This window comes from Micromesistius poutassou (assembly GCF_964030765.1).
Source record: "Micromesistius poutassou genome assembly, chromosome: 21".
Taxonomy (NCBI): domain Eukaryota; kingdom Metazoa; phylum Chordata; class Actinopteri; order Gadiformes; family Gadidae; genus Micromesistius; species Micromesistius poutassou.
The window spans coordinates 11476337-11491567 of NC_140291.1; the positions used below are offsets into that span (position 1 = coordinate 11476337).

General features: G+C 43.0%; 1 protein-coding gene across 2 annotated transcripts in view; it reads right to left on the reverse strand.

Moving 5' to 3' along the window:
• nrap (nebulin-related anchoring protein) overlaps nt 1–15231 on the reverse strand; it is a 30223-nt gene that overhangs the window by 4589 nt on the left and 10403 nt on the right. For both annotated transcript variants that reach the window (XM_084485831.1, XM_084485830.1), the window contains 25 exons: nt 15114–15221; nt 14297–14410; nt 13574–13672; nt 13231–13335; nt 12825–12932; nt 11929–12036; nt 10960–11157; nt 10395–10499; nt 10117–10215; nt 9511–9615; nt 8731–8838; nt 7825–7982; nt 7427–7580; nt 6997–7101; nt 6127–6225; nt 5763–5867; nt 5406–5513; nt 4593–4706; nt 3721–3918; nt 3190–3294; nt 2777–2875; nt 2493–2597; nt 2209–2316; nt 965–1276; nt 426–530 (listed from right to left, as the gene is read on the reverse strand). In XM_084485831.1, the coding sequence (XP_084341957.1) occupies nt 426–530; nt 965–1276; nt 2209–2316; nt 2493–2597; nt 2777–2875; nt 3190–3294; nt 3721–3918; nt 4593–4706; nt 5406–5513; nt 5763–5867; nt 6127–6225; nt 6997–7101; nt 7427–7580; nt 7825–7982; nt 8731–8838; nt 9511–9615; nt 10117–10215; nt 10395–10499; nt 10960–11157; nt 11929–12036; nt 12825–12932; nt 13231–13335; nt 13574–13672; nt 14297–14410; nt 15114–15221 (3132 nt within the window). The remainder of the gene's footprint in view (nt 1–425; nt 531–964; nt 1277–2208; nt 2317–2492; nt 2598–2776; nt 2876–3189; nt 3295–3720; nt 3919–4592; nt 4707–5405; nt 5514–5762; nt 5868–6126; nt 6226–6996; nt 7102–7426; nt 7581–7824; nt 7983–8730; nt 8839–9510; nt 9616–10116; nt 10216–10394; nt 10500–10959; nt 11158–11928; nt 12037–12824; nt 12933–13230; nt 13336–13573; nt 13673–14296; nt 14411–15113; nt 15222–15231) is intronic.

Below are 15231 nucleotides of genomic sequence, written 5' to 3' on the forward strand. Positions count from 1 at the left end.
ATAGGGCATAGCACAGCCAAACTGCAGCACACAGCACACCCTAAGCGTATTACTATCTGGTTAACAATTCATCTGCCAACCGAACGGTTCCTTACCTCTTTTGGCGTGTGAGCCCATGTTTAGAGGGGAAAAGTTTTGCAACCCTACTTGGCATCTTGTTCCCCACAACTGTTATAACATCAGACGTCAATGTCCAATAAACACATTGCACCACAGTTACTGATTTGTGGTAGTTTCATGTGAGCCGTAGTGGTCTGTTCGTATATATATACACAGGCCCTTTTAAACCTTTAGAATTATTACTTTGAATATGATAATTCAAAATGTATCATTTAATATCTATAGCTTATAAATCAGAATCCTCCTGCAACCCCCAATATGCATATCAGATGCCCCCATCCTGACCCTGACTCCCCCATCCTCACCTCACTGAGCAGGTCTCCCGCCTTCTTGGCCGACTCCATCTGAGGGGCGCCCACCCCGTCCCACGCCACGCCCTTCATGAAGCTCAGGTCTGCCTTGTACTGGTTCTGGGGGTGAAACAGAACACTGGGCTCATCACAGTGCAGTGTGTTGGCCGGTCACTGACACTGGGAAACTTCATGCTTTATTTCTGGGTAAGTTTGCACATGCAAGGAATTCAGTTCAGTCAGTTCAGTAGAATAAACAAGATAAAAAACTGAACATGGATATTAAATATAACATATGTAATATATACAAAATCTAGGAAACGAATAATAAATTGTATATGTGTGCATATAGTAAATAAACGTGCACGTTGTTTATCAACATCTTAAAAAACTTTTTGTTATGTTTACTCTTACATCTTCATCTTTACCTTCCCTTTCTACTGTCCTTTCCATCCGTTTCTCTGTTCCCTCCCTCCCCCTCTCTATCATCTCTGTTCCCTCCCCCCCTCCCCCCTCTGTCCCTCCCCCCCCCCCCCTCCCCCGCCCCCTCTCACCTGGCTCTGCAGGTCGTACGCCTTCTTGGCCCACTGGACCTTCATGTCGTCGGGCAGCACGGTGTAGTCATGCAGCCGGGTCTTGTAGTCCTGGTCGCTGGCCAGGGCCTGGGCGTTCTTGGCCGTCACCAGGCCGATCATGTCCTGGTTCAGGTGGAACTTGCCGCTGTCCGTCCGAGCCTCCTTGCTGTACTCCTGGTTGCTGGCCAGCCGGCCGGCGTGCAGGCAGTGGACCAGGTAGGGGTCGTCTGACACACTCTTGGAGCCGATGTGCTTCCCTTTGTCCAGCACGTGGTTGTGTTTGTACTGGATCTGTGGTGGGAGAGGAGGAACGGGTTATTAGGGCTCAGTCACAGTGCAACTAGAGGCAGGTGGAGCCATGATTCATAGTCCAGAAGAGGAGATTCAACCCGATACAAAAAAGTGTGTTGTCGTTATTGTTTAACAAGGGACTTTGAACACATCAGCAGATACCATGCAATAAATATAATAATGAATAATGTGTTGCGACTTGCATTTAGATCTATTGTGTTCAGTCCCATTATTACTGTTGAGCTGAATCCCAGCTGGGTCTCAAATAACTACACTTCCCAGAGTGCACCAGCAGCAGCAAGCTGGCTGCTTGTGACCTAATCAAGTCATTGTCACTGAGTGGGAGCACCTGTGAAGAAAAGGGTTCTCAGTCATTCAGGAGAACAAACTTCAGAGAGAAGACACGCTCCAAGTTCACTCATAGTTTCAGTCCAAAGACGCCAATGGTCGGTGAAAATGTTTATTTACTTTCATGGTGTTGAAATGCTGCTTAATATGTATGATTTTGTGTTAAATTCAATTTAAAATGTTTAATTAAATGGCAACTTTTGTTCTGTCTTTAAAGGTTTACAACCTAATTATTTGGCAAATACACTGAATGGACCAATCAACTAACAAAACCAAAAGAATAAAAGTGATTGAGTCGAAAATTGAGTTGTCCCTGTGTCCTTTGGATGTTGAAGAAGAGTAGGACTTGACAATTACTGCTGTCCTGTTTTTATACTTCTATCTGTGTCACCAATGAGGGAAGGACAAATTTCCCCTCCTTATTACCCTTCAATCGTTCTCCTTGACCTCCAATCTGGTCTTTCCTCACCCAACGTGTAGTTCATCATGTATGAGCTCCCTGACATCATCCCGTTCTGGCATGCAACATGTTTGTGATCGTCTTTTAGCGTGTCGACTGTGAAGCCAGGGCAGGGGGGTCTTACGTCGCTGGCGATGCCCGTGGAGGTCTTGGCGGCCTGGAAGGGGATGTCCTGCATGGTCAGCCTGTAGCCCTGGGCCCTCAGGGTGTGCCAAGACTCCTTGTACTTGATCTGCAACCAGATCAAGTACCACACGTTTACAGACGGTGACAGTAGGTGAAGTAGACCTTAGTAGATGTTAGTAGACATTACATTGTGTACATCTATAGGTACACAAACATGTCCATGCTTGTGTGGCATTGAGGAGGGGTGTTATGTTGTCATGTGACGTGGGGTGTTGTACATACGTCGCTGAAATTAGCAGCGTTGATCTTAGCCTGGGTGATTTCGGGCCTCTCGGCGGTGAGGGTGTAGTTGTGGCGGTTGTTCGCGCCTTGCGCTTTGTACAACCGCTTTTGCGACAGGACAGAAAGAGACAATTCAAGCTCCCACAGTTTGAGAAAGCAAAGCAAATAGATATTGAGTTCTAGTTTTAAGTTGGTAGAATGAAATGTGTTGGCGTTCAGTTTCAAACTTCCGTTTTCCAAAGTTACTATTTTTGTAATGGAGATGATCTTTGTGACTAGCTTACCTCGTTGGCCACCTGTCCACTGATTTTGGCGTGGAGGATGTCGGGCGAGTCCGCCACAGACGTGTGTCTGAAGTGGTAGGGCTGCTGTCTGTACTTTCTCTGTAAGCAGTAAAAACAAGGGAGGAGTGGAATCGGGGGGGGTTAACACAGGACTTGTGGGGGAATTGACCTCAAGAAAACTGTGTATTATACTACTGAAAGTATATGTTGATCAATCAATGAGTAAAAAAAAAACTTTCAATTAATTATCATTTCAGCAATTGTTTTTAAAAACCACCCCATAATGTTCTGCTAGTGCGTGAACCCTCAGTAATGCTGATATCTGATTCTGTTTCATTCCCCAGTCGGGTCCTGCTGCAGTGAGGCTGGATGGAGGTGTGGCAGAAGGCGGTGTAGAGGGCTTAGTGTCCTACATCGCTGATGAGTTCAGAGGCCTTCTTGGAGCCTTCGATCGCCAGCGCCCCGGTGGCGATCCATGCCGCCCCCCGCAGGTAGTTGAGGTCCGCCCGGTAGACTTTCTATATTGAAGACACACACCATTATCTCTCCAGATGTCTCATCATTCACATTCTATTCTATGCTTTTTATATTATGTATCTTTAAATGTGTCCATCCTCTTTCTATATTGTGCATCTATCAATTGATCAATGTTTCTATATTCCATCCGTCTGTCTCTCCCTCCATCATGCACCCATCTGTTTGTCTCCCCCATCCATCCATCCATCTCTCAACCCCTCCACCTATCCAGCCATCTATATATCTGTTGGTTTAGCTTTATCCTCTCCATCTATACATCAATCTATCTCCATCCATCCCGTTCATCTGTCTTATCATCTACCCATGCGTCTATCCACCCGTCTGCCTGTCCATTCATCCAACCACCCATCCATCCATCCGTCCCTCTGGCTAAATGGCCCTATGGGCGGCCCGTCTCCCTCGGTTACATCGCTATGCAGGGCGTAGGCCCTCCTGGCGGCCTGCGTCTGGACGTCGTCGGCCAGGGAGGTGTAGTTGTGCAGGGTGAGCCGGTAGTCCTGGTCGCTGACCAGCGACTGGGCCTTCTTGGCGTGGGCCACCTCCAGCATGTCCATGGACAGGTGGTACTGGGACAGCCCCTTGGTGGACTGCTGCTTATACTTGATCTGCACCAGCGAGGGGGAGAATGGAGGGGCATCATCAGCAGTTTATTTATTTATTTAAAAGTTTAAGGATCAGGGACATTGCACATTAATAAAAACATTTAAACAAATGTAAACATGCCAGAATTAGCCAAAGGCTATTTTGCATCTGTTGTCCCTGGACTGATGTTTAAAGTCACCCTAAAAGAAAATAATACAAAATATTGGGTTATCAACATACAAATAATACATTCAATGATTAAAAAGCTGAATAGTGGAAGTTACAAGAGTGAGGTGAGGTTACAAGAGTGCTTAACATTAGATATTGAGTGCCCAAATGTTCATTTCGGTACGTTATTGGGTATTTTAATCAATTTCTTCTTACAGATGCAATGTTTCTAATGTAAACATGCATAGCTGTATATCATTAGCATTGGGTATTAAATCACATGCTTTTCAATGTTAGGTTAAAATGCCATCATTAAAATAAAACGTGGTAAAAAAAAATAGTAAATCATGTGTCTTTTAACAATGTAAAATATTCAAAAACACAAAGTCAACATTTGTTGAGCCCAAAGTGAATCATTGTTCTGGATTAGTTCCATCTTATGAACAAGCAGTTTTGAGTACCTAGTAAAGCGCAATATAAATCCAATGCATTATTATAATCATCATTATTATAATCACAGAGGACTTACGTCGCTCTGTAGCTTGCCGGACTGGACAGAGTGAGAGAGGTTCAGGTCGTCCTCCAGGCCCTTCAGACCAATCATCTTCCCCTTGGTCTTCTCAAACTGCTCCTTGTACTTTTGCTGCAGAGAGAAAACGTGGACCATCAAACGGGTTTCTGGCTGGTGCTAGTTTTTTTGTGGATTGGTGTGCGATGTACCCTGGAAATTCTCGCGAGAGCACAATTAGAATTTGCTCAGTGAGTCACTCTGGGAATGAGTAATATACTCACTCCCTGATTCCCCTGGATCCGAGCATTAACCAATCAAATCGGTGTATCTGATAAAGGCGGGCCAGAAGCGAGCTAAGCGCTGGGCTTCCTATGCGCTTCCTATTCCTATAGCGCTGCTACGGACTCAGTCAGTAAACATTGCAAGATGGCTACGGATGAACACCAGTTTCACCAATATCCGCAGCCGTCCTTTACACATCCCTGTACAATTAAATGCCCTACATGCTTTACACTACATGAGTCACTTTGGATAGAAAAGCCTCTATTAAATGACTAGTAGTAGTACAACTACAATAAAGGTGATGAGGGAAACCGCCTACCCTTCCAAAAAACTGTGCCACGGTATCTAAGAATTTGTACGTTTCATAAAGCTGATATAAATGCCCAAAGTTGAATGATAAAAGATTTCTAAAATATGTTTCTAATGTGTTGATAACGCTTGTTGTGGGAACAGCTGACCATTGAGAAATCAGAAATGGTTAGAGTACCGTAGGCCTTTGCGTCATATACACGGGGACCAAAGGCCGGCTGTTTGAACGGAGAGACTCACGTCACTGAGGATGTCTCCAGAGGCCTTGGCTGACTGGAAGGAAATGGCGTCCAGGCGCAACTTGTAGCCACCATCGCGCACCTTGTTCCATGACTCCTTGTAGCGGCTCTGCATTTGAATGAATACACAAAAGGACAGCTCCATCAAGGCTGGATGGATGGGTGGGTGGACTGATGGACGGTTGATGGATGGATTGATAGACAGATGGATGGGTATTAAGGTTGATGAATTGATGGACGTCTATCCATCAATTTTACAACCTTACAACTCGTCCATCCATCTACCTGTCTAACTTCATTGATGGATGGAAAGGTGACTAGACAGACATATTGGCAAAGGTGTGAATGTTGGTCTCACCTCGCTGATGTTCTGTGCGTTGATCTTGGCCTGGATGTGTTCTGGAAGCTCTCCGCTCAGCGTGTAGTTGTGCTTCAGGCTCTCAGCCTTCTGCCGGTACAGCCTCTGTTAGGAGCCAAACATACCAACACTTTACCAACCAAAACCACTTGTTTCCTAAACAACACATTTCCTTACTCAAACAACACTCGTTTTATTAACCAAAACGACTAGCTTCTTTCTTAGGTGAAACAACACCTTTCTAACTTTTAAAAGCAGGGTTATATCACCACATTACTTGACCACAAGAGGGCGTTGGGCATATGAGATTGGTTGAAGACTAAAGGTATTCTAAGGCCGGAGAAGAGGAAGTTGGTGAACTCACGTCCACAGACAGGATGTTGCTGGCTTTGGCCTGAACCATCTCTGGCGTGTCCTTCACACTGGTGTACCTCAGGGAACTCACATCCTGCCTGTACTTGTTCTGAAGAAAAACACATTATACACACATTATATTGTCATTAACATTAATATGGATACCGATGTGCAGAAGGCCATCAGCATACAGCCATCGTAAAGTGCCCTGCAACCTTTTCTCAACATTTTCCAAATAACCATCTACTGTTGGCTCAATCAACCCGGGGATGTTAATCTCCCTATTTCAATTTGGCCTGTTGAAAAAAGGCAGGCGGTCTCTAGTTTGGACAAAAACTAAAAAGGTTACACAAATAATTGAACCTATTACATAAGCAGTGTTAATCACTACCAAGTAAAACTTTAACAGAAAAGCGTCTAAGGACTAACAGCTTGTCTGATTTCTAAAATTACCCCCCAGCCACTATAATCCGTCTTGTCCCTAAGGGGATCTTGTTACAGCCACTGACATGAAGCGCTGTGTTGCTAAACTAGCTTCCGGAGACCAGGATTGAAATGCTAGCTCTTGAAATACCATATGACTGAAGCTCTTTACCTAGATAGCCTTTATGCCCGTCACATCTGGTCACGTTGGTACACAATAATGCTTATGGACACATCTGACGGTGAGAATACTGCGATTTAAATCTCAGACGGCACAAGAAGATCCTACTAGATCCACACTACAGCACCTGTTGTCTGTCTCTTAGAACTGGAATCTCAAGAGATTGTCTGGCATTAACATTCTGTGTCTTTATTTACATGACAGAATCGGTGAAACTATGTTGCAAAACCATGTAAACCATGTACAGCCTTTTGGGTAACCAGGATGAGAAGTTACCTCGCTGGCCATGTTGCAGGCCTTCTTGGCCTGCTGGACGTCCAGGGAGCCGGCCGTCTCCCAGCCCACCCCCTTCATCCAGTTCAGGTCCGACCGGTACTGTTTCTGCACCACAAGCACAATATATAGCACTGAATTGCAGTGCACCGCTTGGTATGGTGCAGCTAACCATAGCATTGCAAAGCATTAGCATGGAAAGCTTTTTACACAGCTTATTACATTAGATTGTGATTACCAATTATGAATTGACAGGGTTTCCTTTGTGCAGCATGAGCAGTGTCACTCGCACAACTCTGTTGATTGTAAGCCTTTTTGAACGTGCAACGTTCAGGTCCATCGGGAGTGTCCTGTATTCTTGTGATTTTATCAATATAAATTTTTTGGGGACTTCATAATGTTTGTTTGGTGCAGCTCAAACAACATCACTTACCTCACTGTGTTGATCATAAGCCTTTTTAGCCCATGCAACATTCATGTCCGTCGGGAGAGTTGTGTATTCATGGAGGACAGTCCTGTAGTTGAGGTCGGTTGCAAGGCCCTGGGCCTTCTTGGCCTGACTGATATTCATCATGTCCAAAGAAACACTGTGGGAATAATTAACTTCAATAAATAGATCAACGGGATTAAGCACAGATTCCAATTGATGAAGGAAGATCCCAGAGGAATCTCTTTGGTTTTTTCGTGGAATTTTGCTGGATGTTTGGCGAATTTGAGTAAGATGCCTATCCCTACCTGCTACTAATGAAATACCTCATAAATGCACTGTAAGTCGCTTTGGAATTAAGCTATTTGTTTGCGCCCTTATTCTGAAAGCAACATGCTAGTCACCTGTAGTTGGTCTTGGAGTCCTCAAAGTCCTTCTTGTAATGGATGTCACTCTGTAGTTTGGTGGCCTGGGCCGAGTGGGCCATCTGGGAGTCATCAGACACTGACTTTATGCCGATCACCTTGCCTTTATTCTTCTCATACTTCTCCTTGTATTTCACCTGCACAGGAAGAGATTGTACTTTTATATTACATGAGAAGACCAAAAGCCCCATCACAGGACGTACTCGCAATCAAGAAGACATTTTCAATTCCATAGGAAGCCCAGAAATTGTAAAGAAAGCAATTTCTGAATCCGTCACACTCGGCTCGTTTCTAATTGGAGAGTACTGCTTCGTACGTGTGATGTTAAAAAAACCTAGTACTGCAACATCAACTCCTTTTCCATGAAAAAGTAGGACCACTGTTGTGTCATTTTCAGAACCGGACCAATGGAGAATGCAACTCCCGGACAAATGACCTCAATGCTCCTGGGTTTTTCTGCAGAAACAGAGGTGATACTGAGATTTAAAGCAGCACTCTCCTATATTAGAAAAAAATCCCCTGTTTCAGCTCAAATTTAAACACTGTTAGACTCAATCAAATGTGTTTTGGGCTTAAGAGTAATAGGAAGGAGGGGGGTCGTTATCACCATAGTTACAACCCACACTAACTTTGTAATTATTTTAAAGGAGTCTGGCAAAAATGTAAGACTTAACTTCTGTTTTCGCAAATGACGGTCTCATTTTAGCAACAGTGACAAAATGGCATAGATCCCTATGTTGAAGATCATAAAATATGTATTACCACATTTAATACCAAAAAAACATGAGTTTTAGGCTCACTCCCCCTTTAATATAACACATGTTATCTTAATATCTGTAAATGAGGTTGAGTGCTGGGCTGCTGTGGTGCTCCAGAGATTCTTACGTCGCTGGCCAGGTCTCTCTTGGCCTTGGCGGTGAGGAAGGAGAGGGCGTCCAGACGCAGTTCAAATCCCTTCTCCCTCTGCTCCTCCCAGCGGCTTTTATACACTTTCTACAAAGAAGGAAAGAATTCAAAGTATTGAGTTTGACAGGATATTACAAAAACAAAAATTATGATTTTATGAAAGTGTTATTTACTTCAAAATAAGTAATGTATTGTAAACTGATCTTGAACTGTAAAATGACCTTGTGCTCAGAGATGATATTACTTTTTTTTCTTTCTTTTTTTCTATTACCACAGATTTCCCAATTAATCTAATTTGAACCTCAAATACCTGGACTGTCTGTCTTTTCCAAAACAGCAGATCTGTTATTGAATTAGACTTTATAATAATTAAAACTGCTCATCTCTCTGGGAGCAATAGTTCTGACCAAAAAGACGAAAGTCATATCTGATTTGTTGTTAGCATTTTCCGGTTATTCAAAGGACTTATACAGCATTAGTCTTTGTGCAGAGCGAGCCTGTGCCTCACAATAGTAATACTATAATACTATAATACTAGTATACCACTGTATATTTGTAAATAACTATGCCTTGTGTTTCTTATCAGTCAGTAACTAACACAATTGTCTTGTCGTATGTTGCAACTAAGCTTGTCCTGTGTAAATGTTGCTGCTTTGCGTGTCTGTCTTCAATTGCCCCTTGGGGACAAATAAAGTTTTTTGAATTGAATTGAATTGAATACTTTAATGCGTGACGAAAGCTCTGTGGGCCTGACCTTACCGAACTCAGAAGGTCGGCGTTGGCTTTAGCCTGTTTGAATAGCGGCTCGTCCTTGGTCATGGTGTACTGGTGCATGGTCTGCTCCGTGTCTGCCTTGTACGCCAGCTACAGAGACAGGGAAGGACGAGTCAAGGACGAGGTCGTGGGATTACATCGAGGAGCAAACGTCATTAATATAGTGCTTCCGTGCAAAACGGCAAAATGAAGAGCTTAGAGCCGGGGGGAAAACGAGAACAAAGAAAATAGTTTCAAACTTAAATTTTTTTTTTCTTTCTTTTTTTTCTTTAAATTTTTTCGCTGTGTCTGAGTATTCTCGTTTAAATGTCTTGGGTGAGCATGTCTTGGATTTGCGAGCAAAAGCAGAGAGATATCTGTTTGCATGTTTGGCATATTGCTTTGTCAATAAGAACTCCTATTTTCTATTTTTTTACCCTATAGACAAATAAATTAACTTAACGTTAATTTACGTACAGAGCTCACATGAAGTAAGAGATCAGAAATTGTTTTTGGGTAGTAGTAGAGTAGGAGGAACAAGAGCTGTGTGGCCGATAATACCCAGCAACCTCTCCTGTCTGAGTGAAAGGTCAAAGGTCATCGTGGCCTTACGTTGCTCTGCAGCTCCTGGCTCTTCTGCGCGTGTTTGATGGTGATGTCATCCGCAGCCTGAGTGAACCGGATCCTGTCCACCTTCTGCCGGTACTTGGTCTGCAAAATGAAAAACACGTTTTTGTTTGGTCATTGACTACATATTAAATATAGACAGGTAGGGGGTTGGTTCCTTTTGGCTGGAGGGTCGAACACCACAGCCACTGTTTACAGACAGGCACGGACAGATAGACACACAGGTGGACAGACGGAGAGACGGACGGACGGACGGTACTGACGTCACTGAGCAGGTCTCCAGCCTTCTTGGCCTGCGTGATGTCCATGCAGCCCTCGGCCTCCCAGCCCACTCCCTTCATCCAGTTGAGGTCTGAGCGGTACTGGTTCTGCAGGGCACAGCGTGGTTAGAACGGACGTCTTCATCGTGGGTTTTCTCTCTTTTTCTCCATTACATCCTTCTTTCTCTCTACCTCCCCCCCTCCCTCACTCACTTCCATTCTTCCCTTTCTTTATTTTTTTCTTTACTTATTTACTTCTGTCTTTCTTTAGTTATTCTAATGCTGTATTAATACTGTGAAGTTACTCTAATACTGTATTGTCACTGTAGAGTTACTCTGATACTGTAATAGTACTGCATTATTGTAGAGTTCTTCAATCTATCTCTACTACTATCATCTAACTACAAGTGTCCACTTTCACAAAGTCTGAACACAGTGCAAATTCGAAACGGATGAAAGTGAACCTGTGCAATAATATCCGATAAACACATGAACCAAGTGAGATGATCACAGCTCAGTGAAGTGTTTAAAGCTAAACTTTAACTGTCCGGTACTGCGGGGGTCTCACCTCGCTCTGCAGGTTGTAGGCCTTCTTGGCCTGCTGCACCTTGATGTCGTCAGCGTTGACGGTGTAATCGTGGAGCCTCTTGCGGTAGTCCAGGTCGCTGGCCAGCGCCTGGGCCTTCTTGGCGTGGCTCATGTTCATCATGTCTGAAGACAGGCTGAACTGACCCTGGTTTTCCTTGGAGCCCTTCCTGTACTCAATCTAGAGAGAGAGAGAGAGAGGGAGAGAGAGCGAGAGACGGGTGGGAGGGGAGATGGGTCATTCTGTGGCCCAGTTCTGGGAAATAGTTTGATTCACTCCCTCACCTTAACCTCTCTTTTGTGTGCTGTACTTGTACTGATCATCGCTATTTCCACTCGTTTTTTAAACCTTTTTTGTAGTACTATTTTATTTTTCCGTCATTTAATTGATAAACTGCAATGGCGATGTTAAATGTTGTTTTTACCATGCCTGTTAAAGCTCTATTGAATTAGCTAACTCCCCAGCTCCGCTGGAGCCATCAAGCAGTGGTTTATCGTCGTAGTTTCACCCTGCATTCAGCAGCAGTAATAATCAACAGAAGGCATTCCACTGTTCCATGTTCAGCTGAGATTTGTAAACAGTCCAAATTCATAATATCTGCCCAGAACCTTTGAACTTCTCACCGCTGCTTGTTGAGTATTTGACCCAACACAAGGTGGACCCCTGACCGCTCAGACTGGCTTATTGTTTGCTACACAATTTATCAAACGCATTAGTATTTTTCAATAGATAATAATTGTTTGATCATCGAGATCGTAAGAGTAACAACTTAATGTATATATATATATATATATATATATATAATTATATATATATATATATATTGAAAAATTCTAATTGAGAAAGCACAAAAGAAACTAAATAAAATAAAGCGTCAAATTAATAAAAAAATACATTGCTGTTGCGTATATGAAATGAAGTAGGAAGTGTGTTGGCTTTGTTGTGGCTTACGTTGTTGTTCATCTTGGCCACGTGGAGAGAGTGCAGCGTCTTGGAGTCGCTGACGTTGGCGCACACGGCCGTGTCCTTGTTCTTCCTGAAGGACTCCTTGTACTTGATCTGTAACACGCGCACATCGCAGCACCACTCAGCCTCAGTCCATCGCTCAGCGCGTTAAGCTCCTGTCACAGGGCACACGCCCTGGCTCTGACCCCCCCCTAGACCCCACGGAGGCCGGCTGTGTATTTATACATGCTGGACATGATGATGGAGGAGCATGAGCAGATAATGAGAAAGTAATGCCAACTTGTCAGGCCTACAATTACCCTCCGTTCATGTTAAGCAATGTTTAGATACCCTTTTGTAAGTGCTTGGTCCTATGGTTAAATGTGTTAATGTGATAATTATAGGGAATGTTTGATAATATAGATAAATATGGTATATAAAATAAAAGATAAATATGGAATAAAACCCTTTCTTTTTTATTTGACTGGGTTTTCACTGGATATCTTAATTTCCAGATGATACTATTAAAAGATAATAAACGATGAATTATATTGAATTATTGCCCCTCCCCATCTTCCTTTACAGTCTCTGTGCTTCATCTTGAATCGTTCTTAACCAGCAAACGTATAGATGTTTGTACACAGGTAGCTTCAAATCAGATGGGGACATTCCACGTCCAGCATGTTAAATCCAACTCGGTAAACGTCCCACTCTGTCCATTTGTTACTTAGAAACATGGTCATGGATCACTTATAATCCCTTTGTAGTTACTCTATAAAACACAACAGGACTTTTACTTTGTAAACCTGGAAGCGTCAACTATTATCTGCATTCTGAACCCATATCTCATCTCAAAGCTGCTCTTTCCCAGAGAACAGTGACCTCGGATTGAGCTGGCTTACATCACTGGCCAGGTCTCGTGACTGCTTGGCCGCTTTGAAGGTCAGGGTGTCCACGCCAATGTCACACGCTTTGGACTTGCTCTTCTCCCAGTCCTCCTTGTATTTGATCTGGAGCAACGGAGAAGTGATTATGTATAGGAAGGATCATTATCACTGGCTATAACATGGATGAATCACTTCTGATTCAAGGAAAATGGCAAAAACTTGTTACATTACTTTTAAATTTTCATATTTTGTGTGCATTAGTGCCACAGCCACTTGTGTGTGTGTGTGTCTGTCTGTGTGTGTGTGTGTGTGTGTGTGTGTGTGTGTGTGTGTGTGTGTGTGTGTGTGTGTGTGTGTGTGTGTGTGTGTGTGTGTGTGTGTGTGTGTGTGTGTGTGTGTGTGTGTGTGTGCGCCATCTCACATCGCTACAGAGCGCAGCGTTGGCCTTGGCCTTCTTGATCTCGGGCAGGTCCTGGTGCAGGGTGTACTGGTGCTTTGTCTTCTCATAGTTGGCTTTGTAGTTCAGCTGAGGGACACATTCAGTGGACGTCGCACATTTAGTCACAACACCCGTTCAGAGCAAAGCAGCACTCTCTAATATTAGAAAGTAGCATAGTGCGATGGTTTCCCTTGAAATCATTTTTTTGTGTATAAAAAATGTACATGAGCCTTTAACTGTACACATTTGTAACAACTTATACTGTTGTAACAATCTTACAATCATTCTTATTACTATTTATTCACATTTATTCCCATGTACTTACATTGCTGACCAGTTGAGCATTTTTTCTTGCTTGGACAATCTCCGGTGTGTCGGTCACTGTGCTGTACTTCACCTGATCGATGTGTTGCCGGTAGTTTTTCTAAAATAAAACAGAATAAGGTGCATAGCATTTTGTTAGCAAATACTTAGTAACATATCAATGAATAACCCTTTGCATTGACAATAGGTCAGTTCGATTGCCCACATTGAGTGTACCGTAGGGGTATTGGGAAAGAGTTTTTAAACATTGTATTTTCACTTTATACTACATTCTTTGCAATAAGATTTTGTTTACAATGGGTGCTACTGATGATGTGTTTTTCCACACTTTGCACCATCGTCAGGCGGAAAGCGTAGAATAAGAGTATTTTGACCAAATCTAGTTACACAGATAATACTTCTAAGTAAAACTACAGGATTTACAATCTCTGGCCAACGTAAACTCAATGCGCTAATCGGCTGAACGCCCTTTAATCTCGGAAATAATGGAAAATGAAACGGTCCAGAAGACACAGTGAGGGGTTTGAGGCAGGTTTGCTCAATGACAGTGAGTGTTACATTGCACACTTATAACCAATTAAATGGGGATAAGGCTCAAATGGCTGAAACAAAGCTATCTTTAGAGCTAAATAAATAGACTGATGTACTTTTAGCAGTGTGTGTAAATATAAAGTTCTGCCTGTGTCCTGATATGGTTTATCAAGGTAAATATAGATGTGCTCACATCCTTGAGCGGGTCTAGTTTTTTCTGGCTCTGGTAGCCCGGCGTCTGGGTCGCTGGGTAGTTGTACTCCCCCTGCTCCATCTTCTCGTTCTCGTGGCCTTGTTTGTAGGAGATCTGTTGTGTACAAGGTGGTGTCGTCAGCAGAAGCATGTACACAACGTTAGGGTTTTTATAACAACAATTTCTCCCAGGGTTAGTTAAAGAAGACTCAACAGTCGTGGGTGTTTCTCTGAACACAAAGTAAGATATGTTATCTCTTAAGAGGGAAGAATAACAATTTATTATTTTTTATTTAAGTTCTTTGCAGATATGTTTATTATACTTAATGCACTTTCAGTTTGATGAAGGTTCTGTTAGTTAAGAAATAAGAATTCAGATTGTGGGAATAAAACGAAATAGGACACGCCCGCCTTAAATCTCTGACCAATCAAGCACAACGTTTTCATTGTCGTTATGGTAGAGATTTTGGCAAGTTACGAAACCTTGGAGGTCCAAGAAGTGGCAAAGAAGGTCAGTGGTCGTTCTCACATCATATCAACTGTAGATGACTTGAATGCTGATGTCACATTCTTGTTGATGTCAGATTTATTATTGAGAACATTTTACATTTAGATACATTGCAATTAGAGGCAGAATGTAAATGTAGAATCTGCAGACTGAAACTGTGGACCGGACCGAAGCTAAGGTGCAAGATAAAGCCGGTGTTAATTCAAACCTCAAAAAACACAAACAACATAGTTAAGGCAACCCTTTAAAATGTCCAAAGCTACAATCCCAACATTGGAGATTCCTCCATGCTTCTGAATGTGATGCTTACGTTACTAGCGAGGCTCCGGACTTTCATGGCATGGGCAGTCTTCTGATCCACGCCAGAGTCTTCGTAATGGCCCTTCATGCTCTGTCTATAGTTCTCTTTGTACTTATTCTGTGAAAAC